At 48.5% G+C, this 27,580-nt stretch overlaps 1 protein-coding gene and 1 long non-coding RNA gene across 4 annotated transcripts in view; one reads left to right on the top strand and one right to left on the bottom strand.

Moving 5' to 3' along the window:
• The window catches only part of Itgb5 (integrin subunit beta 5), a 115,691-nt gene that overhangs the window by 45,148 nt on the left and 42,963 nt on the right, over positions 1-27,580 (top strand). For both annotated transcript variants that reach the window (NM_147139.2, XM_087575580.1), the window contains 4 exon segments: positions 3,864-4,032; positions 19,820-19,981; positions 21,285-21,380; positions 23,039-23,128. In NM_147139.2, the coding sequence (NP_671480.2) occupies positions 3,864-4,032; positions 19,820-19,981; positions 21,285-21,380; positions 23,039-23,128 (517 nt within the window).
• On the bottom strand, positions 271-17,913 carry LOC148002629 (uncharacterized). 2 transcript variants are annotated; one of them, XR_015633509.1, is made up of 5 exons: positions 17,683-17,913; positions 17,342-17,505; positions 16,498-16,668; positions 8,577-8,648; positions 271-752 (listed from the first exon to the last, which is right to left on the bottom strand). It is a non-coding gene; the product is annotated as an uncharacterized LOC148002629 (long non-coding RNA). The 2 variants fall into 2 exon arrangements; XR_015633510.1 differs by lacking the exons at positions 16,498-16,668; positions 17,342-17,505; positions 17,683-17,913 and adding an exon at positions 9,125-9,455.

Raw genomic sequence — 27,580 nt, 5'->3', positions numbered from 1 at the left:
GTGTATCATATATACAAATATTTTTTTAATTCATATATGTGCATGCTCGTGTGTGTGTGTGTGTGTGTGTGTGTGTGTGTGTGTGTGTGTGTGTGTAATAAACCCTGAGTTACCAGTAATGTATTGGTGTCCCATTAAAGAAAGAGATAAAGGGGCTGGGGATTTAGCTCAGGGGTAGAGCGCTTGCCTAGCAAGCGCAAGGCCCTGAGTTCGGTCCCCAGCTCCGAAAAAAAGAAAAAGAAAGAAAGAAAGAGATAAAACACTTCCTAGTATCATTTAGCCAAGAGCAAGCCCAGATTTGAATTCTATACTTTTTATTCTCTGTGTCCTCTGTCTTCTGTCTGTCTGTCTGTCTGTCACGCGTCTTGAGCCTATGCCTGCCTGAAGGCTCTCTTGTGAATCTGTCCCTGAGTCTGTGCTAGTCTCTGTGTGTCTGGTTTTGCTCCGTCTTTATTGAACAGCACAGGGTGGGGAAGGAGTGAGGGATGAGGCAAGGCCTCCTGGTCCTTCAGTTCTTCTTTCTGATAGCAGATGTGACTGACAGCAGAACCGGTGTTCCAAGCCCTGCCAGCCACAGGTCAAGCGGCCTGGCTTTCCATCTTGGTTTTGCCACAGAAGTAGCAGGTGTACTTAGCTTGCTGTCTGGTTTCAATTTTCTTCACTATTTTCCAGAGGGAGGCTCCACTGTGGGTCTCCTATTTCTCGATCCCAACCTTCTTGGTGTGTTTAGCCATGTTGCCGGAAACCCAAGCCTGGAGAGGAGATAGATAATTTAATAGAATTTTGCAAGGGATTAAGTCACTGCTTCCAACTGACTGAGATGACAGTATTGCAAACATCATTGATCAAGTGATATCCAGATGTTATAATCAATATTTATGATGGATATTCTTTTATATCCTTTTGGCTCTTAGCCTCTAATTTTGCTCTTTTCAGCAGCTGATACACAGGTCTGGGTCAGAGGTGTGGAGGAGCACATGATGTAAGATTGCAACTGTGGGCCGTGCTGTGCTGGCGTGCGCCTTTAGTCTCAGCACTGTAGCAGAGGCAGGCAGATCTCTGTGAGTTTGAAGCCAGCCTGCTCTACAGAGGGAGTTCTGGGATACCCAGACTACAGAGAGAAACCCTGGTTTGAAAAAAACCAAAACCAATCAAACAAAATGATTGCAGCTGTGCATCTCCTGATGCTGATGTCATGGGAAATCCAAGGCGTGCAAGGCTGGGTGCTACACTGTCTCCTTAAAGGCAGGATAAACAAACAGGCTGAGCACACAGTAGGACGGCAATCTTAGGTCTTAAGTGACGTAAGTGAGATTTTCACACACAAACATACACACACACACACACACACACACACACACACACACACACACACACACACCGGTTTTTAAGACAGGGTTTCTCAGTGCAGCCCTGGATGTCCTAGAATTCACTCTGTAGTCTAAGCTGGCCTCGAACTCACAGAGATCCTCCTGCACTCCTTCCCGAGTGCTGGTATTAGAGGTGTCGGCCACCACCATCCAGTTTCGCTCCTGGCATTCTCATCTCCCCAGTTAATAATCAGCAGCTCTATGAATGTCCCTTAACCTGGATTCCATGACACAGTGTGGGGACTTATTCTCCTGGCAGGCGACTCTAAAACAGATATGCAGGCCATTCTGGAACAACTCCAAGGACTAACTGAGCCAGAAATATGATCACAGGTGACGTGCTCTTTTAGTGACGCAGTGTCTGTGTGGTGCCAAGGAGACGTGCCCCTGACTAGGCTACAGCACATTGCCTGTAGTTCAGACACATGTCCAGCAGTCACACGTTCTGGTTCTTAATTACACGGTAGGAAGAGTGGGTCCGCTCATGCCGTTGCAGGGGTGAAGGGAGCAGGGGCGAAGGGAGGCGTGAACATTGAGGACCAGTCTCTGTCTCCACAGTTCTCCCAGTTTCTCATTTCACAGCAGTTTCGCAGTTTCTCCTCCAACTGTCACAACAAATACACACCCAGGGTTCTAAATGGTGGCCCAGAAAAACAGAAGGGAAACAGGAGCTTGGAGGAAAAATTGGATGCAGTTGCAGACGGGTTTTCCTCCTCTTGGGGCCTGTCTGTCCCAGAGGTGTGGGGGGAGCCTCAACTCCTTCCTACAGGAATGTGATGTCACACTTGTTTCTGTACAAAGTGAGAAGGCTACTCGAAATCCCAGGGTGGCCTGGCACTCGGATTTACAAACAGCTGAGTCTAAGCAGAAGGTGTTTGTGAGGATGTGGGGAGGGAGGGAGACCAAGGAAACACAGACAGGGAAGGACCGACTGGAGAGAAAGAACTGTCACTGGGGTGGATTGGGAACATGTGCGTGTGCGTTTGCGTGTGTGTGTGTGTGTGTGTGTGTGTGTGTGTGTGTGTGTGTGTGCCTGTGCATATGTGCGTGTGTGTTGGGGGGAGGGGTGTGATCTGTCCCCAGCAACTTGGGAGGTCTGTGCAACACTGCGACTATTGCCTCTCTGCAGAGAGGAGCCTGCCGGGGCCCGTCCTGGTGGGGCTGGTCTTGGCAGCAGTGAAGGCAGAACCTTTAGCAATTGCTAAGCCTGTTTCCCTTCCCAGGCACAGCTTGAATGGGATTCTAAAGCCTTTCTCCTAGGCCTTTCTGGCAATACTTGTTTTTCTGAAGAGAGGACTCTTTACCCGCCCACAGATCCTGCAGGTCTGTCCCGTTCATCCGGCCCACTGGCCTTCCTCGGTCTCCTTTCTCCACGTGGTGTTAACGTTCTTTTCTCTGGCTGCCATGCTCTGCCCTCGCCTCCTTTATCCCAAGGATCCATTTAAGAAGTCTCTTCCTGTTTCGTTGCCCCAGTTTGATAGTATCATTGGAACTACTTACTCTAGGAAAGGGGCCACTGAGGGCTTCCGGCTTCCCTGAGAGTTTTTGACATGCCCGTCTTTTTCCCACTTAGAGAAGTGTAGATTTCTCTGGCGAGTGGACACTATCGTTGCAATAGATGAATGGATGATTGGTAGAGCAGAAGGACGTCTGTAATTCCTCTTCCTTTCTGCGCCTCTCCTTGTGCCAGCAGAGCCTGGTAGTCACTCGTGAGTCCTTTGTCTTACCGCAGCAGCACAGTTTGATGAGGAAAAGCTGGCTACCCGACGAGTCCTGCCTGTGTGCCCTCCCTGGCCATCTCCCTTGATTGTTCTTGGTCCCACTCATCTACCGAGGCCCATGTCAAATCTTCCCCCAGTGTACTGTGTGACCTCCAGTTCTTTGAGCCATTGTCTGCCTACTTCCGCGGTCTGGCTGTGTTCCCGCAGCGCAAGGGCTGGCTGTTGAAAGTTACTTGGTTTTGTCCTCGCCATTAGGCTTATCCCAGAGTGGGCGGTAGGTGCTGGGTAACTGTTAATTGATGCTTTTCAAGGTACTCAGTGAAGGCCAGGACATTTGATTACTATTTGGAGATGGCACGGACCATGGAGATGTTTCAGTGAGTAGAAGAGCTGAGTCCGATTCCCAGGACCCACATGAGAGAAGAAACTGAGCTCTGCAAGTTGTTCTTTCATGCCCTGGTGTGTGCGCATGCACACATACGTATATGCACACTAAAAATGAAATGTAATTAAGAAATGAAAAGGTAGGGGCTGGAGAGATGGCTCAGTGGTTAAGAGCACTGACTGCTGTTCCAGAGGTCCTGAGTTCAATTCCCAGCAACCACATGGTGGCTCAAAACCATCTGTAATGAGATCTGATGCCCTCTTCTGGTGTGTCTGAAGACAGTGACAGTGTAGTCATAAATAAAATAAATAAATGGATCCTTTTTTAAAAAAAAAGTTGAAAAGGCTTACAGATGATGACGGAAAATCCACTCTTTTCTCTCTCTAGTTACAAGTTATTCCCCAACTGTGTCCCTTCCTTCGGGTTCCGCCATCTGCTGCCTCTCACAGACAGAGTGGACAGTTTCAATGAGGAAGTGAGGAAGCAGAGGGTGTCCCGGAACCGAGATGCCCCCGAGGGGGGCTTTGATGCTGTCCTCCAGGCTGCTGTCTGCAAGGTAAGGACACCCAAATATATGGCTTCCATTCACTCTTACATCAGAGGCTGAGCTCAGCCACCCCTCAGGGAAATCTCCAGCAATCAAGTCAGCTGGACTTGCGATGATGAGTTGAGCTTGCGTTGGGTGTGGCTGTGTGCAATGGGCTATTGCCCTTGCCAGACAGACGCTATTCAGTGTTGATGCATCAGCCCTGGAGGGAAGGCGGAGATTTCAATCAATCGGAAGTGAACTTTGACTTTGAGAGGCTCCCAACTTGGAGAAATGTATAAATGCAATGCAGAAAACAACTTACTGTTAAAATGGGTTTCTACTGTCAAGAAACCGCTACAGTAAAAGATGAACTATTCTGAGCTCATTACTGAAGCACGTGTGTCATGTACTTTTGTTCATCTTCCTGGTCCCTGTGCACGAGCTTAGCGGTTTTCAGTGAGCTCTGTGTAGAATGACCACACTGGTGATGCAGTCTTTAAAAACAATTATTTATCTTTTGAAAATGTTATACGTGGGCTGGAGAGGTGGCTCAGCGGTTAAGAGCGCTGACTGCGGGGTTGGGGATTTAGCTCAGCGGTAGAGCGCTTGCCTAGCGTGCGCAAGGCCCTGGGTTCGGTTCCCAGCTCCGAAAAAAAGAAAGAAAAAAAAAAAAAAAAAAAAAGAGCGCTGACTGCTCTTCCAGAGGTCCCGAGTTCAAATCCCAGCAACTACAGGGTGGCTCACAACCATCTGTAATGGGATCTGATGCCCTCTTCTGGTGTGTCTGAAGACAGCGACAGTGTACTCATAAATAATAAATAAATAAATCTTAAAAAAAAAAAAGAAAATGTTATACGTATAAGTTATTTCACCTGCATGTACGTAAGCACATTCACGGTCGGTGCTCCCAGAGGTCAGAAGAGGGGGCTTTGAAGTCTTTGGAACTGGAGTTATGGACAGTTGAAAGCTTTCATGTGAGTGACTGAGAATTGAACATGGGTCCTCTGCAACACCGAACCATCTCTCCAGCCTCTTAGCAATGTAGTTTAGGACACCCCCCCCCCCCAAGGAATCAGAGAAAGGACTGAAAGAGCTGAAGGGGCTCGAGACCCCATGTGAACAACAATGCCAAGCAACCAGAGCTTCCAGCCACTACCTAAAGACTATACATGGACCGACCCTGGACTCTGACCTCATAGGTAGCAATGAATATCCTAGTAAGAGCACCAGTGGAAGGGGAAGCCCTGGGTCCTGCCAAGGCTGGACCCCCAGGGAACGTAATTGTTGGGGGGAGGGCGGTAATGGGAGGATGGGGAGGATGGGGAGGGGAACACCCATATAGTAGGGGAGGGGTTAGGGGAATGTTGGCCTGGAAACCGGGAAAGGGGACAACATTTGAAATGTTTGAAATGTAAATAAGAAATACCCAATTTAATAAAGATGGGGAAAAAAAACTATGGGAGTTCATTAGTGGTGGAGTGGTAGGGACATTTAAATGTTGGGCAGGTCAGGGAAGTGATTAAAGCATAGCTTCAAGGCCACACACACACACACACACACACACACACACACACACACACACACACACACACGGTGTCTGCCGTTTGCTTCCTGGGTGATCAGCACTTGGGTTTCTGAATGCGGATGCAGGGTTTGTCCCAAAATCACTTCCCTCTCTAATCTGCATTTGACACTGATAAGAAAGCCACTGTTTTCCGGTCAGACCTCCGACAGAGCTGGCTAAGGGGAAGGAAAAGACACAGAAAGCATCAGGACTCTCCTTCCTGGTCCCTCTGGCTGTGTCACTGTGAAGGCCGGGGTTGGGGGTGTGTGTGTGGGGGGGTGGGTGTGTGTGGGGGTGTGTGGTGGTGGAGATCCCCTTCAGAGTGGGAGGTCACAGTGGCTTCCCAACCCAGAGGCTGCTGGCCATTGATACATAGTCTAATTCAGAGGTTCCTGGTGATTATTTTTTTTCAGCAGTCTGAAGGCCAAATGGAGCACAGCTATAATGCGCTCGTCCCTGCACCTTTCATGTGTCATGAAATAGTTTGTGACTTGTACTCTTCGTCACTTCCTTTTTGACTGTTGTTCAGATATTGACTGAAGAGGCAAAGTCTTCACAGACATTCTATCGAATTCTACATTTTGTCAGGGACAAATAATGCAGGGGGAAAAAAATGTAAGGTTGCCCTTACCTCTTTATCCAGAGAATTTGGTGGATTTTCTTTGGGGGAAGTCATCTTTAAGACTGAGATGGGAGGGGGTTGGGATTTAGCTCAGTGGTAGAGCGCTTGCCTAGGAAGCGCAAGGCCCTGGGTTCGGTCCCCAGCTCCGAAAAAAAGAACCAAAAAAAAAAAAAAAAAGACTGAGATGGGAGAGAAGGTGGGAGAGAAACTCAGGTCAGGCCATGCCCAGCACCAGTAATTTTAGATGAAGACCACATTAAGTGCTGGGACCACTCGTGTCTGGTCCAGGGAGAAGCCAGAGCCACGCTTGTGCCTGTAGATTCGTCCTGTGCCACCCTGAATGGGTAGAATAGTCCACCCATTCAAGTTCAGTATTACAGAGGCCTCCAGCACATGTCCTAAGCACATTGCTTGAACCTGGTGAGTTCTCATTGACAGAGAGGCACTGAATGAGCCTGTGTCAGCCTTAGGCCTGTTGTACGTTTATTTCTCCATGGTCTTTGCCACAGGAAAAGTTAATAATTGTTTAGAATTATGCAGTCTGTAAGCCGCCGATTTCTCTTTACCTTTCCCCCAGTTCTGTGCTATGGAGTTACGTTTAGACATGTGCCAAGACATTTCTTTATCATTTGAAATTGCCTAATTTTTAATAAATGTCATTTTCCCCAGCTTATTACAGACTTTCCTAATGTAGCAAAAATGTCAAGAATAGATCACAGGCCAGCTTTTGGTGAATGACTAGGCAATAATATCATATCATTAAAAATCTTAGTAACGTGAGTGCCAGGATGGCTGGGCACGCCTGTAATCTCAGCAGTTAGAAGTCAGAGGCCGACAGATTTCTGTGAGTTCGAGGCCAACCTTGTCTAGAAAGCGAGTTCTGGGACAGCCAGCACTACATAAAAAGAACAAGACAAAACAAAAAAAGCCAAGCCTGGGTCCCACAAACCTGATCAATGGAGGGAGAGAGCCGGCTCCCTCAGGTTGTCCTCTGACTGCCTTACAAATGCCGTGGCACGTATGCACACACATGGAAAAGAAGGAAAATACTGGAAATCAACCAAAAAACGATAGCGATATTTTTAGGGTATAGAATTATATGGTTTTTGTTTTTCTTGGTGGCTTTAAGTCTTTTATATTTGTCTAAATTTCTATAACGAATGTGTGCTATTTAACATTGAAGCACTTCAAACAGAATGGTGGAGAAAATGGAGAAATTAAACCACATGTGTCCCTTGTTTGCCATTAGTGATCCCTCATGGCCAGTCTCACTTGTGTTCACAAAGACCTGGTTCCGCTAGCTCAGATGTCATTTCCAACACCCTGGCCAACTCCTCCTAAGGGCCAGAGTTGCCTGGATAGCCTGTCCTGCAGCGAGCACATGTCCACCTCTGCTTCAGTTGACCTTTGCTTTCCGGGGACCGGTCTGAGAACAAGTCTGACTCACAGCATCATGGGTTCTTCTTGGCCCTGGTTTCCCTGGGTTGGACTCTTCATTGTCAACTTGTGGGCCTTAGGTTGTGACCTGGCTGTCTTTAAAGTCTAGCTCTAAGGCATACTCTGTTTCTTGGAAAGGTGATCTTTGCAGAAGATCTCTTTGAGATTCTACTCAGGACGAGGACCGTGCTTTTACCAGTGATAGTGGTATGTGTGTGTGTGTGTGTGTGTGTGTGTGTGTGTGTGTGTGTGTGTGTGTCTGTGTGTCTGTGTGTGTCTGTGTGTGTGCGTGCATCCCCTCCCCGTTCCCCCACCACTATGCTCAGATTGCTGTCAGCGGCAGTTAACAGTGTTCACAGCTAGTGGACCACTCTCAGGCAAGCATCTTTTTCCAAAGTAGTATCTATCCACAAGTGGGTTCAGATTGGAGTGTGCATGCCATTACCGTTAAGGCTTTATAAGCCCGTGGTTGAACTTGTGTATACTTGTTCTGACTCACAAGTATGACTTTCCTCCCTTTATCAGTTGAAGCTTCCCTCAGAACTTTCTAGAAGTTGGCTTTAAGTGGCGTATTCCTTATTCTAAAATTATACAGGTTGATGAATGGTGGATGGTTCTGACTGGAGCTATGGTTCCTTTCCTACTTTACCAAACAGGAAGCACCCTTGACCTGGGGGAGGACGTGGAGTGGGTGGGGCAGTGAGTGTGGCCTCAGCGCTGTGGTTGTTTACCTCAGACCCCGTTTACTTTAACTATGTATCAGTGTCTTCAGGAAACTATTAAAGTATTGGATCTCTCTCTCTCTCTCTCTCTCTCTCTGTGTGTGTGTGTGTGTGAGAGAGAGAGAGAGAGAGAGAGAGAGAGGGAGAGAGAGAGGAAGGGAGAGAGGGAGGGAGGAAGGGAGAGAGGGAGAGAGGGAGAGAAAGAGATCGGAGCATTTCTTCCTACCTTGTTGTGTCAGGGTTGCTTCCTATGCTGTGCGCTCCAGGCTAACTGGCCGGCAAGCTTCCAAAAACAAGGCTTGGAAAAACGACACAAGTCTAAGTAAGGTCTACAAGAAGTTAGGCAGGTTCAAAGGAGCCAAGGGGTGATTCTGCTGCCTTCGCCTCCCATCTGGCCATAGAAGTGCCAGAATTACAGATGCATCCCCCTCCTACAGCCCCCCCCATCAGGTTTTTTATGTGGGTTCTGGGTCAAATTCAGGTTTCCAGGCTTGTGCAGCTAGTGTTTTTACAAATTGAGCCATCTTCAGTGCCCCCGCCCCAACCCCCACTCATGCCCCTCCTGCTTCCCCCCCACCCCACCCCACCCCCCACTCCTGCCTGCTCTGCCTCTGCCTCTGCCTCTCCGGTGCTGGGATTAAAGGCATGTGCCACAGGGTCTGACTTTTTTTTTTTTTTTTTTTTAATTAAAGGCTTTATTCTATAATGGCCAGTGTTTCCCTTTCCTGGGCCTCCGTCATGGCCTCTTCATGGCCCTAGCCTAGAGTCACTTACCTGGTTGTGGCTGGGCTCTTGCACACCTGGGGGGTTTTATTCCCCACCTCCTGTGCTCACCCCCTCCCCTCACAGCAGCCCTCCATCTGCAGGTTCCATCCACTGAAGCCGCCTGCATCTTCCCGTCCCACGTCAGGGTGGTGTGATTGTCCCAGACGGCGAGTCATTGCCAACACATTTCACCCACTGTGCGTTTTGTACTACGGCTCGGTCCTGGCGCTTGCTGTGCATTCTATAGGTGTTAATAACTGAGGAGCTGCCCTCTTCCTATCACAGTATTGCACAGGGCAGCTTTCCCATCCCCAGAGTCCCGTGTTCAACCTCATCCCTCAACCTGTTCTTGAACATCAGTGTGTGTGTGTGTGTGTGTGTGTGTGTGTGTGTGTGTGTGTGCGCGTGCGCGTGGGTGTGGTGTGTGTGTATCTGTGTATGTAGGGGGTGGGTGTTGGTTCAGATCTGGAAGACTGGAATTTGAACCTTGGACCCGTAATATGCTGTCTACCACTGAGTGACAGCCCCAGCCCTTTGAACTGCTGCTCCTTTCTGTGCGTGTCTAACCTGGCTCACTTGTGCTGCAGACGTCAGCTTAATTGACTACCATACTCCTCGACTGACACCCTCACTGCGTCAGGGTCTCCTAAGTACTTGGTCACTTCCATCCCAGTTATCACTGTACTTTGGCTATTACTTGAATGGCATGCCTCCTCATTGATACACTAAAGGTCTCGTCATTGTCATACCTCTGGGTCCCCAGCACCCACCCAGGAAGGACACTGCCTGGCACAGGCGAGGTCTCTGTCACACATTTGGTGGAGAAACGATGCCTTGTGCTCCTAGGTGCCTGAGCTTCTGAAGGAAGCTCAGAAACAGCCGGATCCTCCTGCTCCTCCCTTGTCCACCTTCCCACCGTGCTCCGGTGCCTTCATGGCCTCCACAGTGTGAGATACCTGCCCTCAAAGTGGAACCCTTAGTACTGTGTACTCTCAACTCGGTAGTCATTCCGGTGGAGAGAAAAGTAAAGAAACTAGGAGAAGGCCCCTACCCTCGAGACAGGCTTCCTTGGCTGTCTTGGGACGCTACGGACCACAGGCTGGCCTCTTAACTCTCAGAGGTCTACCTACTCTGCCTCCCGAGTGCTGCCATTAAAGGCCTCTGCCACCATGCCCAGTTACTCAGAATTTTGCATTTAGGGGTCTAATTAGGGGTACATTAAACACTCTAATTGTTAGTATTTCACTGACCCATATGGCATATTGATATTTGCGTATTGGTATCTTTCCTATAAAAACAAATGCATTAGTTAATCACTTTCTGTAGTACTAGAAATGAAAGCAGGGGTCTTGATTGCTCAAGCAAGGACTCTCTACCACTGAGCTACATCCTTAGTCCCGGAAAATCTGTGTGTCTTATTCTACATACTACAGCTCCTTCCGTCCAGCTTGGACCCTGCCAGGAGCCCGCACCACAGACATCCTGCTGTGCCTTTTGGGGGTTTGGGCTTGAGGGAGCTGTTTAAAACCTGAGTCACAGGCAGCTCCATTCCTCAAGGAAAGAAATACTACACTGTGGCCTCACTGAACCTAACCACAGAGCAGAATTTTTTCCCCAAGTACATCTCGTTGCGAAGTATGATTAGAAGCAGGAAAAACAAACTCCTCGGGAGAACATGTTTATTGTTACAAAGTGATGGAAACAGCCTGAATGACAGTGTGGTTGGTCATTCGGGAAGCCAATCCCACAGTTAAAGCTTGAGTTCCCCCCGTGGGCCATGTTGAAATTAAGGTTCTTTGGTCCTTAAGCTTGGATCTCTGGTGGAGTCTGTCACAGGCCAACCAGGCCATCTGCCTCTCTTTCCTCCCTCCCACCTCCCCAGTACCTGCTCCCTCTTCCTCTCAGCGCCTTCTGGAAAGGTTCACAGACAGGGTTCCGATGTTAATCTGAAAGTTTGTTGAGTGCTTACTGTGTGCTTACCCCACATAAGATTGTGAAGGGCTGGAGATTGAGGGGGCCACAGTCTGTCTCTGTGAGCTTACCTCTGCTTGGAAGACAATGAGAGAACAAGATTTAAGGTGTAGCTGGGCATATTGGCCTCTTAGGACCCTGTGGCCAGGGATGCTTGGTCCTTTCCTCCCCCTACTCCCATGACCCCCTCTCGGCTCACAACTGTTTGCAACTCTAGTTCCAGGGGATTTGACTCTCTCTTCTGATCTGCAGGCACCTGCATACATGAGGTACACATACATACATACCTTCAGGGAGACACACCTATATGTAAAATTAAAACTTTTTAAAAAATGTCAACAATAAGAGAGCAGAGGTGGGTGAAGGGAGGTGCCAGGCGTGGGAACAGTATCCTCTGAGGGGAGATATTGTGAGAAGCGTGTTAAGTGACCTTGCCTATCATAGAGGAGGGCCCTTCTAGCTGGAGAGGACTCGTGAGTAGCCCGGGAAGCAGCTTGGAGTCCAGGGTTCCTGATAGGGAAGACTTTCTAGCAAGGATTGCTGCTCCCCACCAGAGCAGCTGCTCGATGAGGCGGTGAGTGGATGTGGGCCCTGAGCCCATTGGCAGATGCCATAGAAAGGATTCCTGCACCAGAGGGAGGCTGGCTGAGACTCACTGGGGTTCTTTTTTTTTTTTTTTTTTTTTTTTTTTTTTTGGTTCTTTTTTTTCGGAGCTGGGGACCGAACCCAGGGCCTTGCGCTTCCTAGGCAAGTGCTCTACCACTGAGCTAAATCCCCAACCCCTTCACTGGGGTTCTTATGTATTTCAATAAATACACATCCTTGAGGATGTCCCTCTGACTCACCGTGCGCTTTGTGGTCCCCACATGTAAATAGGTTATTACAAAACAGGTCTTGGGAGCTTTGTCTTGCTGTGAGCCCATTGGAAGATGCACCATGTCAGGGCCCAGTCAGGTCTGCAGGCTGTGTATTCCTCCAAATTTGTTTGGTTTATTAGAGATAAGGTCTTGTCCAGGTGGGTTGTGTAGCCCTCCTGCCTTAGCCTCTCAAGTGCTGGGATAACAGGCATTTGCTGGCTTAACTGTTATGTTTGTTTTGTTACCGGCTTTGAACCCATGGCTTGGTGCCAATTAGGTTCATGCTTTGCCACTGGACTATCTCCCCAGTTCATAGAACCCATCCTTCCTAAGTGGAGTGGCGCACACCTTTAATTTCAGCTCTTGGGAGGCACAGGGTGGCAAATCTCTGAGTTTGAGGCCAGCCTGGTCTACAGATTGGGTTCTAGGATAGCCAGGGTCTATACAGCGAGACCCTGGTCATCCCTATCTCCTCTCCACTCTCCTCCCTCCCCTTTCTCCCTACCCCCGCTTCTTCAGTACTTTGGATTGAATCTAGGGCCCGTGTATACCGGGCAGGTGATCTGCTGAGCTACATCTCAGGCCTTCCGGGCTGCTTTTCTACCCGGTCACTGTGGCGATTTAGACTTGCAGTAGCTGCCTGGAGCCTGTTGCCCCCTACAGTTCTCACCGGCAAGCTCCAATTGACCATGACCTCTCCCACAAGCACTAAGTTTATTTGCTAAGCGCAGCTTGCTCTGAACTGGTGTCTTGCAGCTCTCTCTGTGCGCTCCGCTGGTTGGTTCCAGGTGCTTTACTATTAGGGAAGTTCCTCAGGAGAGCCAGGAACAGGAGGGTCGGCAGGTTGTTCTCTGTCATTTGAGGGACCATTTGTTAGACATTGTAGCCTCTAAGTGACTCCTTCCACCTCTGAGAAACCAGATGGCACAACCTGTGTCTCTAGCCTGTGTCCTCAAAATAGAGAAACCAAGCCTCCTGTTCCCCAGTCATTTCTTCCAGGCCGAGGCTTTCTGGGGCCATCTGTGCGGAGATAAACAAGCCAGCGCATCTGTCTGGTCCTGGGGAGTAAGCCAGCTTTTATTTATTTTCTCAGACTGGGAAGGACTGGCACCCATTCTCAATTCCTTCTTCTTTAAATGGATGCTGAGAGAGGTCAGATTATGAGGAGCTGAATGGGTAAGTAGGCAACATTTGAGAGAGACCAGGCAACAGAATCCAGTGGAGAAGCAGGGTCAGGAAAGGGTTATGATCACTGGACTCTGAGTATATTTTTAAGCATGTGGGAAGGAGCCAGGCAGAGAACGACTGGTGGGACATTTCCCAAAGAGGGTGGGATTTACGGGGCTGTGTTTTCTCAAGGAGGGAGGAACCCACCCTCCTTGGGGACAGTGAGATCAGAGGCTGGAGGCTGGAGGTTTAGGACAGAGAAGAGAGCACTGGCTGCACGCCATTCTTCTGGGGCTGAGGAACCAGGTGAGGAGGGGCCGCTGTTTGTCTCAGTGACAAGAGAGACAAGGTCACCCAACTGAATGTAGAGTGAGAGGGTGGAAGCTGGAAGAGGGCCGGCAGTGAATTGGATACAGATCTAACCGGCAGCCAGAGAAACCTAGTGAACCGCAGTCCTGGCCACGTGCCAGGTTTCTTGCTGGAGTCCGGGGAGCTTCCGCTCCGCCCACCATTGACATTTTCATCTGAGGGCTGACCTTGGTCTATTTAATGACCTCAGTTTTGTTTACATGTTTCGTTTACAGTTCGACTTTACTCAGAGACGTAAGGAAAGATTTATCCAAAGCACGGACCCTTTGGGAAATCATTTTTAAGAAAGACAGCATCCAACATAAAAATTAGAAGATGAAAATAAACAGAAAGGAGAAACACGTGCAGTGCTCCTCTCTGAAGAGAAGGCGGGGAATTTATGATCTAGAGACCCAGGTGGGAGGTTTTGGCTCCCTGGCAATAGTGGCGGTGCCAATGAGTACCAATTACTACCTCTTTACCACATTGCAGGTACATGGCTGCTGCCCTGTGTGTCATTTTGGTTAAGCCTTTCTTCAGCTGTGTTTTAACAGTAGCCATTATCTGTCCCTTATACATGGGGAAGCTGATGTTGGGGGGGAAAATTAAGTACCTCCTCGCTCAAGGTCACACAGCAAAATAAAGCAGATGTGGGGCTGGACCCAGCCCTACCAGCACCTGACCTCAAGCATGCCGCTGCTGCCAAGGAGAAGCGTTGGTGTGTGACATTCCTAGTCCACTCCCCGCCACCGGCATGCAGGAGGAATGCGTTGTTTTTAAACCGCACTCCGAGCAAAACAAGCCTTGTTTAAAATGATCCGTCACAGAAGTATAGTTAACACATGTAAGCCACACGTTGAAAGTGTGATAGATTGGCACGCTTTCTCTTCTTGACTTTGGTTTTTGAAACTGTCTCACACATGTAGCCCAGGCTGACTTCAAACTTGGAGTACTCTTGCTTCGGCCTTCTGAGTGCTAGCGTGCTTGGCCCGCATTTGAAACATTTGACATGTATGGTCTATTTACCTAAGAAACCAAGATAGTATCCAGATTGTAAGAGAGTTCACCCAGGAACGATGCTTGCCACCAAGCCTGACAACCTGAGTTCCAGCCCTAGGTCTCACTTACGTGGTGGAAGGGGAGAGCCAACTCTTACAAGTTTTCCCTTGACCTCCATGTAGGTGCTTGGCAGGCAGGCAAGTCCCCCACCCCAGTCAACAAAGCTAATGAACACTATACTTGTGAGTAAGTGTGGGTCCCTCATTTCTCCTTCACCCATTTCCCCCAGGCAACCACACATTGGCGCTCACTACAGATAAGATCAATTTGCAAAAATTTTAAGTACAGGGCACATTTATCTGTCTGTCTGTCTGTCTGTCTGTCTGTCTGTCTGTCTATCTATCTATCTATCTATCTTGGATGGCCCATTTGACTCTCTGCACAGTTATCCCGAGATTCCTTCTTGCTGGTAAATGTATTCACTCATTCCCTTTGCGGCTTAGTGGTAATTCTGTTGCATAGTTGTCCACCCATGAATTTGGTCATTCCCCTGCTGTGGACTTAGGTTATTTTCAGTTTTTGTCTATCCTTAAGAGTCCCTATGAATGCCGTGTTCTTGTCCTTTTTAATGGACATGTGCTTCTGTTTCTTTTGGGCTGATACCTGGAGCGGTTTGTTGGTCTTATCATAAGTGCTTAACTTGGTGAGAAATGACAAGTGCTTCTTCGGGATATTGGTATCATATTATAATTCTATAGCTGTGCTGTGGTGGTCTGGGCTCTACACATTCTCTCAGCGTTTCTGGTCTTGTTTTGAGACCAGGTGTATTAGTTGCTTTTCTATTGCTGTGATAAAACACTATGCAGCTTAAACAAAAGCAGCTTAAGGTAGAACGAGTTTTATTTGGCCTTACAGTTTCAGAGAGAGAGAGTCCATTGTGGTTGGGGAGGCACAACAGCTGTTCATGTCTTGTCACACAGGAAGCAGGGAGAATCTTTAAACACTCCCCAGTAATGTACTTCCTCTAAAAGTCTGCACCTCCTAAAAGTTCTAGAATCTCTCCAAGCAGTACCACCAAATAGGGACCCGATATTCAAATTCCCGAGCCTCTGGAACCATTTTTCACTTAAACCACTACCCAGAGTCTCACAATGTAGTCCAGGCTGACCTCAATTCACTTAGCCCAGGCTGACCTCCAATTAATGAGCTTTCCTCAGCATCCTAAATGCCAGGATTGCAGGTGTGTGCCACGTGTTCAACTTAACTCTGTCCGTTTTAGCATGTATGCAGCTGTGGAGTAATTCATAGTCCATGTAACAGTTGTGTGGCCTTACTACCAAGCAGTAAAAAGAGAAGGAATGTAAACTGGTTAATACTGACCCTTGAATAGTAATCTAGTTTCCTAAACGGGCCAAGCACTTTTCAGATACGCTGTGTATAAAGACCAATCCTGGCAGGCAGCTTCAGTTCCATTTTCCAAAATGAAAGAAACGGGGGGGGGGGGGGGGGGCTTTCATAGAGCTCCAGTTAGAACAAGGTGAAGACTTGAACTTAGATTGATCTCTTCCAAAGACACCGGACTGTGGCTCTCGTGGATGGTCAGTATCTGTTCAGCAACTTCCTTTAAAATGAAAAATAAGCTGGGTGTGGTGGTACATGCCTTTAGTCTCAGCACTCAGGAGATAGAGGCAGGCAGAACTCTGTGAGTTCGAGGCTAACCTGGTCTATAAAGTGAGTCCAGGAGGAGAAGAAGGGGAAAAAAAAGAGGAGGAGGAGGAAGAGAGGAGGAGGAGGAGGAGAAGGAGAGGAAGAGGAGGAGGAGGAGGGGAGGAGGAAAAGGAGGAGGAGGAAGAGGAAGAAGAGGAGGAGGAGACAGTTTACTTTGACTATAAATACTCTGGAAGCGTCACGTGACATCTCTAAGCTGAAAGCCTGGGCGGATAATTCGTCTGTGTCCTGACCCATCCCTTGACCCAACTCTAGGCCAAGGCTGTTGACACCACTTACTGATCGTGAGCCCAGTTAAGAGGAAATAGTTACCCTCATTCTGTGGAGCAATTTCTCCTACAGACTCTCGCCTTCCTTTCAGCAAGCATTGAGTTTTGGATCTGGCAGTCACGGGTTAGACGCAGTGTTGTACTGGGCTCTCTTCTGATTTGTCTCCTTTGCTGTGCTGAGCCTCCTCCCCCTGTACGATTGGGTGATTCAACTCTGTGAGTAAAACATGGACTGTCTCAGTCTGCCTTGATGGTAGAGTGGACTGGTCAGTTTAATCTCTCTGAGTGCCAGATTGCTCAGCTATGAGATGACAACATCCGGCCTGTTTCACAGAGATCGGTCAAAAGGAGGGGTTAATAGAACTGTGGATGTGCTCAATCAAAGTGAAGTATTTTTATGCCTGTTTTACCAATAAGGGGAAAGCTTTTGGGGTGACACATGAATTGGTCAGGGGGAGTTAGAAGCAGCAGGAGAACTCAAGTATCCATCTTAAAACATTCAAGTTCCCAGTTGTCTGGCTCCTTGCTAACCTAAGCCCTTATCTGGTTCCACGAGACCACAGAGAAACGGTCAAAGAAAAAAAATGGGGGTTGGGGATATAGCTCAGTGGTAGAGCACTTGCCTAGCAAGCGCAAGGCCCTGGGTTCAGTCCCCAGCTCCGAAAAAAAGGAAAAAAAAATGAAGCCCACTGAAAACAGATAACAACATTCAAAGTTCAGAGTCACAGAAGCATTGCTTATAGTTTAAAAAATATTAGGAAAAAGAAGCGGTCACCCATGGTCTAACTCCAAACACATCATGCCATACTTTATCTCAATGTCTCGCGTTGTTTTAAAATAGAACTCTATGTTTCTATACGGTCTATAACCATCCTACAAATGCCCACCTCTTTGTTTCCACTGTGTATAATTGGCTGCACATAATTTCCGACTTTTTATGAACATTAGTTTACTTCCCCAGGTAGTACACAAGGATAGCCATGTCTTTCTGTCTTTTCTTCCTACTGATAAAATGTGTTCATGCATAATTCCGTGGCACTCTTGGAGTCCCCTGAAATAGAATCACAGCGTTGACAGATAACTACTTAAAGTTGGAGTTGTTTTTTTTTTTTTTTTTTAAAGTCTGGCTTATTGAGGGATAATTTATGTGGTGTGGAGTTCACTCTTTGTAAGCTTGTACATACACATTCAGAAGGCGAAAAACAACAGAGCAAAAGTGAGAGCTTACCAGAATCCTGACAGCTTCCCTTTGGCCTCTTCTTATCCCAGGAAAAGACTCACCCCAGCGCCTGTCCAGTGACCAGCTGCTTGTCCTGGTGTAGCCCTGAGGGAGCACTACCTCCCAGGTGTGGGGATCTCTTTGCTGTGCTCCTTTCCTGCTTCCTCCCTCCCTGTTTGTTTCTTCAATGTGTTCTCCTCGATCTTCCTGACAGAGCAGCTTGAGTTTCCTGCAAACTGGGAAGTCCTTTCTCCACCTCAGCTCTCTCCCTCCTCTACATCCCCATCCCCCTCCTCATTATTCTTGTAGAGGATCATCTCGTGCGCCGTGTGGAAGCATCACCTGCCAATATAAAGCCTGTTAGCAAACGGCAGGAAATAGAAGATGGGACATCATGCAGAGAGAGGGGGATTCTGGGAAAGAGTCAGAGGCAGGTAGATTCTCCCTGGACTCTGAGGGAGACGAATGAGACTGAGGAGAGGTAACTAGTCTTATGCTGATTTAAACTAGTTTAAACGGGATAATTCAGTTACAGGCTAGTGCAGACAAGCCAAAGCTTATGGCCTAGGCATTTATTCATAAATAAATCTGGAACAGGGGTGCGGATGGTAAACCCTGAGCCTACATAGCTCTTGTCTTCTTCCTCCCCCCTCCTCCTCTCTCTCCCCATCCTCCCCCCTCCAGTCTCTCCCTCCTACCCCGCCTCCTCCCCCTTCTCCTCCTTTCCCTCCTCCTTCTTTTCCTCTTCTTCCTCCTCCTCCCCCTCCTCATCCTCCTCCTGGTCCTCCATTCTCTCCCTCCTCCCCCTCCTCCCCCTCCTCCCCCTTCTTCCTCCTTCTCCCCCTCCTCCCCTTTTCTGTTCCTCCATTTTCTTCCTCTTTCTCCTTCCTCCTCCCCCCTCCTCCCCCTCCCTGGCTTCCATTAATATTGTATTTGCCTTTATCAGCATTGTCATGCTTTGTTGATGCTGCTGTTTTTATTTAAACTAAGACTCTTTAAGAGCTACAATAAGCTTTTGGCAGATAAGCGACCTTCCGAGGGATCTGGCACACGAGTAGCTGCTTATTGGACAATGACCACAACACTGACTCCTCTTAGGTGACCACAGCCTGGGTCTTCACTGGCGTTTTGTCGACCCCTTCCCTCCTTTTGACTTTATGATACGTTTTTCTGTGCCCATGCGCTTCTGAAGGGAGTAAGAGGGCATCGTAGCTGTTGAGATGATGAGTGAGAGCGGGTGGTACCCCAGCTCCTCATCTGCCATTGAGAGAACAATAGCTGCTAACCTATGGTCAACCCCACCTCCATGAGTTCTATATCCAGTGTCCATAACTAGTCTCTGGTAATGTCTAATCCTTCCTGCAATCACCAGCGTATTTCGGGAAGCCCTTTCGCCAATAGTAAAAGAGTGACCATGCATTCCAACTCCGGATAATAATTCCTGAGTGGTTTTGTGTAATGCTGTGTCCAGAGCTCCCCGCTGCCCTGCACTGTATTTAGCTGAGCCTCAGTCTGGATAATCCTATGAAGTGAAACTAGGCCCACGCAGTGAAACAGCAAGGGGGAGAGAGCTCATCTGCTGCACTTTTGACAATGAAGTGATTTTGGTAAGGATTTGGGGGAATTCATAACTCCTGGGAGAGGTGTCCTTACCAGATCCTCAAAAGGCAGAGCCATCTCAAACGGCAGGGCCGTTCAGATGCTTTCCTGAACGATTCTTGTCTAGCAGGGCCTCATGTGTTTAACCGTCATGTGGTACAGTCTTAGCTGGCGGTGTGATGAGTGAAGGACGGCATTGGGTGGGCTCAGGCTTGTGCTGGAATCTGATAGGGAATCTTCCAGAGACGTAGCCCTTGGGTGAAGTCAGAGACGTAGCCCTTGGGTGAAGTCAGAGACGTAGCCCTTGGGTGAAGTCAGAGGAGGCCCCGGGGAAGATGACAACGCCAACAGGTGTCTAGGCACGTGGACCTGTGTGGGCAGAGTTTCTCATCTGTGCCACTGTGGCATGGGTTTAACTGAGATGCCACTCTGCCGTGGGAAGGGCACGCCGCTCATGCAGCCAGCTAGTGTCTTGTGTGACGCCTTGGGCAGGTTTGTACAGGAAGGCTATACCCACCTCCATCTTTTCCCATCTCCTGTCTTTCAGGAGAAGATCGGATGGCGAAAGGATGCCCTGCACTTGCTGGTGTTCACGACGGACGACGTGCCCCACATCGCGTTGGATGGAAAACTGGGTGGCCTGGTCCAGCCACACGATGGCCAGTGTCACCTGAATGAAGCCAATGAGTACACTGCGTCCGACCAGATGGTGAGTGCTAGGAGGGCTCTTGCAGCCTTTCCTTGTAACTCCTCGCCCATCGCTTCCCCGAAAACGTCCTCGGCCTTCAGTTCTTGCTGATGTTCTGCTCCGTCCCGGGGATCCAGTTTTATTCGTTATCTTGAGTTGTAAAACCTCCTTGTTAACTGATTCTTGCTAGGGATTTCTTTTCTTTTCTTTTCTTTTTTTTCGGAGCTGGGGACCGAACCCAGGGCCTTGCGCTTGCTAGGCAAGCGCTCTACCACTGAGCTAAATCCCCAACCCGCTAGGATTTTCTGTAGCTGGCTCATCTCCACACCTCTGTGCTCCTAGTGGGAGCTATCTCGTTGGAGGAAGAGGTGACCTGGGAGCCAAATGGTTCCGGTGGAGAGTTGATCTGAAGACAGGGTGGAGCCTGCTTTCCTGAAGGAGTCACAACAGGGATAGAGTTAGAGGATACCCAGTCCAGCAAGTACCAAGATCCTGCTGCACTTTTTTAGGCAGGCTTTTCAAGAAATGTATTCCTTCTTCTTCCCCAAGTCTATTTTGATATCTGGCTATATCTGGTTATTGGGCCCTTGGTTGATGGGCACCCAAGAGAAAGATGCTTCCCAGGGTCTGTGTGTCTGCAGATCATGTGAGTGTCACAGCTGGTTGGGACAGTTACTTCCCGGTTTGCTTTGCAGGACAGGCCCATTTCCTCCTGCTTCAGGAGGTGATCACCTAAGCTTTCCAGATTATCCAGGAGTGACGGAGACTTGAGAAAGGGCTTCTAACTCTAGGACTTCACCCAGTAGCGATCCCTGTACCAACCAGGATTAAATGCCTCTTGTCTTTCCTTTCTCCTCACTTGGCTCCCCTAACCCCCATCACAGCCTGATTCCAGAGAACAGTGGTCTCCTTTGCTTGTTGTGAGCCATGAGCAGGACCTGCAAACATTGGTTACCTGACTGTTGGGCACAGGAAAAGGAAAGCAGGGCAAGGGACAGCCGCAGGGAAGGCACACAAGCTAATAGGTGTTGGTGGCAGATGGTGGGTTAGGCTATTCTTCCCGGAGCCACAGCTATCCCCTTACCTCCTGAAGGGAGGGAGAGGGATGTAGATCACACCTAGAGATGCTAGAGGGGCCTTTCTAGTGAGCATCACTTCCCATAGCCTCCTAGTTCAGGAGCTGCCGATGGACTTGGTTATTGGTCCCTTGGTTGATGGGAACCCAAGAGAAAGATGCTTCCCAGGTTCTGTGTGTCTGTGGATCATGTGAGTGTCACAGCTGGTTGGGGCAGTTAACACTCTTTGACTTTTGCCTTGGCCTTAGGACTATCCATCGCTTGCCTTGCTTGGGGAGAAGCTGGCAGAGAACAATATCAACCTCATCTTTGCAGTGACGAAGAACCACTATATGCTCTACAAGGTACTCCAGTGCGTGGGAGTGGGAGGGGGGCCGGAGGCCTGATCTGCGGCTCATTCTGACCTAGAGCCAGTTGGAGATTAGAGTAGGAGTGGGCGGGGTCAATGGAGCTGTGCTTGGAAGTAATAAGGAAACGCTTGAGTGCTCGTGTGCTCATGGACCTCTTCACCGGGAGTTTTAAACTACGTTATCTAATGTAATGTAGAGAAATACCTCAAAAACATTACAAATTGCCACTTTCAGGAAATGGATAGGGACACAGGGGCCTATTCCAGCCGAGAAGGAAAACATAAACTAATTCTGTCCAAAGGAAACCGACATTGGGCAGCCCGTCTTTGGCTACTACAATACACAGCTGTCTGCCTTCCTGCAGAGAAAGGGTGGGAGGCAAGGAGTGGCCTAGCACAGTAGGTTTCCCAACAATCAGACAGAGCCTGAGAGAAGAGAGTGACAGGCTCGTTCCACCCGACAGGTCTTTTCCCAGGTTGCCGCCTGGGCCACCATTGCGGCAATCACAGTGAGCTGCAAGTGGCTCACAAGCTCCCTGGAGAGTAAGAGAGGAGGATGTTCAGTGTCCTCTCTGGCCTTCGTGTGACGCTCTCACATGTGCACACACAGGCACATACACTGAACGTCTTTGGCTGTGGAAGAGCTCACGTGAGCTAAGCATAAACCCAGCTCACTTCCGATGCCCTCTGCACAGTGGAAGTATATGGGGGCTGCTGTCAGGAATCCCTTAATTATTCCCCAAAGGACTTTTGTTCAATCGTGTCTCAAAGGCCCCTGCCTTACGAGTTATAAAAATTTCACAGTGTCCTCCTGAGTTCTGGATCCTCTCTGAGCCTGAGTCTATTTTAGATGATAAAATGGGAAGATGCCCACTTTTTTTGTTTGGTGCAAGATCGTGCATTAAAGCTTGTCCATCATGGAAGGATTAAATGCAGAAGCTGTACTGGGCTTTGTTTCCAGAGGGCAGAGATCTTCCGTGGCTTCAGCCTCCTTCCTCAAAATGAGGAGATCTGCACAGCCTGAGAACAGGGACTCTGACCTGTTCCCATGGCCTTACATATAGGTATCAAAAAGTTTTTAGAATGACACCCATTGTATGTTAGCTCCCTACTGAGAAGATAGATTGGTTCTTACTCTTGACCACAGTACGCTCTTGACCCTGATAGGATGGAAGGTGTCTTAGTGAGGGCTACTATTGCTGAGATGAAACACCGTGGCCAAAAGCAATTTGGGAAGGAAAGGGTTTATTTGGCTCACACATTCATATCATAGTTTATCACCGAAGGAATTCAGGACAGGAATTCACACAGGGCAGGAACCTGGAGGCAGGAGCTGATGCAGAGGCCATGGAGGGGTGCTGCTTACTGACTTGCTCCTCGTGGCTTGCTCAGCCTGCTTTCTTTTGGAACTCAGGACTAATAGCCAGGGACGGCACCACCCACTGTGGGCTGGGCCCTCCCCATCGCTCACCAGTTAAGAACATGCTCTACAGGTTGTCTGCAGTCCAGTGTTGTGGGAGCATTTTTCTCAACTCAGGTGACTCTAGCGTGTGTCGAGGTGACATAAAATTAACCCACAGAGAAGGCAAAATGGTCTTACATTTTGTTTTGTTTTGTTTTGTTTTTCTTTTGTTTTGTTTTGTGTTTTTGAAGAATTTTACAGCCCTGATACCTGGAACCACTGTGGAGATTTTGCATGGAGATTCCAAAAATATTATTCAACTGATTATCAATGCGTACAGTGTAAGTCATTGGCTCTGATGCGTCGCCCTCCCCCTTACTCCCCACCTCCATCCCGCCCCTCCTGAATCACTGAGGCCTGGAGCTGATGCAGGTTTGGGTGGAGGCTTAGCTCTGCCTGCTGCACCCCTTCTATTAGGGACCCCTAGCGTTTGAGGTGTGGCCAAGGCCCCTACTCTGTTTCTCCATGTCTCTGTTCTATAGACTCGGAGTTGGGCGTGAGGGGGGATTTCTGGGTAGATGCTTCTCATATTCACCCTCATGGACTGTTGAAGTTTGGGCTCTTCATAACTCATCACTTGCCTCATTTCCCTTGTGAATTCCTGTGAAAGCCAGATTTTTCTCTTCTCTTCCTCTACACTATGGTCTTCATTTCTATCTGGGTTGCTCCTCCAACCTGACCATACATACGGGTTCTTTCTATATAACCCTGGCTGTCCCGGAACTCACTGTGTAGACCAGGCAGGTAGAGCTCTGTGAGTTCAAGGCTTTTGGAGAAGACAGAGCTAAGGAGTGGCCTCATCGGAGCTCTGCGAGGTGGGGTGAGGACATCTGGAGCAGCTACCTCTCAGGATTTCCACGCTCAGCCAGCTCTAGACCCTGCAGACCCGAGCTGTATAACACATTTTCCCAGAAAGCAGTTTAATTTAGGGATTCCAGCAACAATAGCAAGGCCCCGTAGTTGCTCGGGGAAACTGGATTCACTCCAGTTTCTAATGCAGCCTAAAAAGGTCATTTCCTCAAACCCCAACTTCTAAGTGGATAACCCCACTCCTCTCCTTGTCCCTTAATCCCAGGTTCTCACATTTTCATTTCAAAAACAATATTATATATACACAGCAAATCAGGATCAGGGAAACTGCCACACACTACACAAAGAATAATACTTCTAAGCAATACACATACAGACAGGCTGCAGTAGTTTGATTCCCAGCATCCATATGGAGGCTTTCAACCCTCTGTAATTTCAGGGGATCCAACACTCGCCTCTTAGCCTCCACAGGCACCAGAGCCACATGGGCTGTGCTTGCTGGTGCCGGTTCACGTTTTCATCGTTGCCTTGATTTGTGGTGGATTTCATGAGTCACACAACCATGGTTACATGTGGGTCTTGACTTTGCTCCTCTGGATGCTAGCAGTCGATCTGTGAGGACGCTGGAAGATTCTGGTCAGAGCGTCCATTACAGATGAAGTGGTTGTGGGCTTTGGCTCTGTCTGATTTGTACGTGTCTTTCATAATGCAGAATTGTCAGCTCTTAGATTTATATCCGTTTCCAGCTGTGCCAAACTCACTCTCTGCCCAAGAGTGTTTGGCAGCATCGAGTCTCTGCAGCACAGAGAACTGCAGAGGAAAGACTGTCTTCCAGGGCCCGGCCCCGAGTCTGGGTCCAGAAACATCATTCCGTGCTTATGAAGAGAGATACTTAAGACAGAAAGCCCAGGGGCCTCTCTTTAAAGTGGGAGAGGGCAGGATGGGCTGCAGACCACTAGAGCAGCAGCAGAGGGTGACATCAGAGCCCGTGGTGGGTTCTGCCCTAGCACAGCACATGTTTCTCTTTTGGTTGTTGCCACAAAGTCTGCTCCAACCGCTCCCCTCCCCCCACAGCTGGGCGGACAGAAAGCAATTGCAGATGTGACCTAACGTGACACCGGGTATGTAATAGAATAGCACTTAGGGGGCCAGCATTCTTGACATTGCCGACTTTTTCTAGGATGGGAGAAAGAAACCATCTTCAGGGGCAGGGCTGGTAGCAATTGAGTAGGTTCACGAGTTGCACACGAACATCCTCGTGCATAAGAACCCGTTCTTGTGCCTTTGAGCCCCTGATGTGTCTTGCACTTCCTTCTCTTTTGTCAATAAATACACCTTAAGGGGCTAATTGTGACCAGCATTGTCTGACACACACGTCAGCAGGATATTGGACCAAGCACAGCTCTCTCCTGTAGGAGCATGTGGTGTTTCAAGGGAGGCAGGCCCTTATATGTGTGAGGTGGGGCGACCTGATGATTCATACTTTTCCAAAGTCAGTGGATTCTGAGGAAAGAAGCCTGTGGCTCTGGGATCAGCGTGAGCTCTGGAGCCTGCCCATCAGCTGAGCTTTGGGGTTCAGTTTTCGGTACCATAAATGAGGCCTGAGCTAAATGTTTACAGTCCCTGCCATCTGACACAGTGGAGCAGATTCTGATCCCAAACACTCTGTGGCAAGCAAGAGTGAACCAGCCAGAACACAGCCAGGGTCTGCGGCCCACATAGAACATAGAATCCCTTCTCTTCTTTTCTTTCATTCTTTTTTAACTTAAATTTATTTGTTTGTTCCATTTATGTGAATACATTGTAGCTGTCTTCACACACACCAGATCTCATTACAGATGGTTGTGAGCCACCATGTGGTTGCTGGGAATTGAACTCAGGACCTCTGGAAGAACAGACAGTGCTCTTAACCACTGAGCCATCTCTCCAGCCCAAGCTCCTTTTCTTTTCTTTTTTTTTTTTTTTTTGGTTCTTTTTTTCGGAGCTGGGGACCGAACCCAGGGCCTTGCGCTTCCTAGGTAAGCGCTCTACCGCTGAGCTAAATCCCCAGCCCCGCTCCTTTTCTTATCTTAAAGATTTTTTTAAACTTTAATTCGTCATCGCCAGGGTGTATGTGTGTGCATGTGTGTGCGTGCGTGCGTGTTGTGTGTGTGTTTGCCCACTTGGTTTTCAGTGTACCGCGTGTTTGTCTGGTACTCTCAGAGAACAGGAGAGGGCATTGGGTCCCCTGAAACTGGAATTGAAGATGGTTGTGAGCTGCTGGGAACCGAACCTGGGGTATAAACTGTGTATAAACTGAGGATTTCAGCACCAGATAAATAAGCTCGTGATGTGACGACTCCAGGGAATGTCTGAGGGGAGGATTTTATTATAGATATGAGGGAGAGGACAGCCAGAGGCATCTGGAGGAGTCCAGAGCAGGGAGAGGAAGGAGTAAACTGAATAATGGCCAGCAGACTAGACTTTGAGGGGTTGGGGATGTGGCAAGAGATAGGGGTCAAGAAAGGAAGATGAGAGAGAGGCCAAAGGAAAGCACACGGCTGAAATGTCAGGGCTATATGGGACTGAGAAGCTGGAGGAGTGTAGGGTAGGGCGTGGGTGAGAAGAACTGAGAAGAGCTACAGAAAGGTCTTTGTGATACCTAGGAAACCTGGAAGCCAGCTTCTGATGCCAAGTGAACATAGGTATGCTGGTAGGCACCACATTTGTCATTTGTCCTGAGTATCTTTTGGACCTGACACTATAGGAGAGCAGCTAGTGCTCTTAACCGCCAAGCCATCTTCCTCACCCCGTCTCCATACATCTTTATATATACAAATATGTGTGCATGCATGTGTATGCACCACCCCCATGTGTATGCATGTGTAAACGTGAATGCATGTGTCGGTTCCCTTGGAGGCCAGAGGAAGGATTAGGTTCCCCAGCGCTGGAGTTACTGGCAGTTTGGAACTGCCCAATGTGGGTGCTGGGGACCAGTTTGAGACGTCTTGAAGAGCAGCCAGGATTCTTAAGCACAGCCGTTCCTCCAGTCCCTATTAGGTGTCTTCAAAGACTTCATCTTCAACTGGCCAGTCCCTTGAGCATAGCCGTTGTTCAAATGACCATACGTTGGTCCATGTATTCATTCGACAAGACTTTGTTGCATCCCGGGGAGAGAAGGCACATACATGGTCCTTAGGTTCGTGGTGCACTGAGAAGGCAGAGCTGTAAATAACTAATTACATTCAGTGGAAGAGCGGAGCGTGTGCTGAGTAGCACTTTCGTGACCTTTGGCCAATTAGGAATGGCACTCTGAAGAGGAAGTGGCTTTCAGAGGGTATTTTTAGAGTTGTAAAAGCACTTCGACAATTTGTTGCAGAGCCCAGTTTTTGCGGAGTATTTTCTGCAAGCTGTGAATTTGTTGGGAAAACTGAATATTTCATGTATTCCAATTTAGCACCCCATGCCAGAGTTAGAGGGTTGGGGGGGTGGGGATCTACAAAAGCTGGTGGTACTTTGACTTCTTGTTTATGCGGTAGCTTGACTCAGTGTCTCTCAGAGTGAGTCCTGCTGTCTGTGTTATAAACAGATCTTTTTAAATGCTTGATAAAATATGACTTCTAAATAGTCATAAAGAAACTTCATTTGGCCTTGGCTTCTAAAGTTGTGTCTTCCATAGGAACTTTTTAGACAGCATTTTATTAAGTAGCCCTGGCTGGTCTAGAACTTGCTGTGGAGATCCACCCAGCTGTGTCTCCTCAATGCTGGGATTAAAGGTGTGTGGCGTCACACTTGGCTATTACTGAGAGGGTGTTGTTGTTGTTGTGGATTCTCAAAACCCAAGAGACATGTAAAGGATTCCATAAACCTTGTATAAACTAAACACACACGAGCATCTAACGCCCAGGTAAAAAGCAGATCACGGCTGGGCTTGTTCCTGTAAT

The sequence above is a fragment of the Rattus norvegicus genome, chromosome 11, assembly GCF_021556685.1.
Source record: "Rattus norvegicus strain SHRSP/BbbUtx chromosome 11, alternate assembly SHRSP_T2T, whole genome shotgun sequence".
In the NCBI taxonomy this organism is placed as follows: Eukaryota; Metazoa; Chordata; class Mammalia; order Rodentia; family Muridae; genus Rattus; species Rattus norvegicus.
Note: the sequence above shows the minus strand (reverse complement) of the source record. Positions and strands in the feature narration are given on the sequence as shown.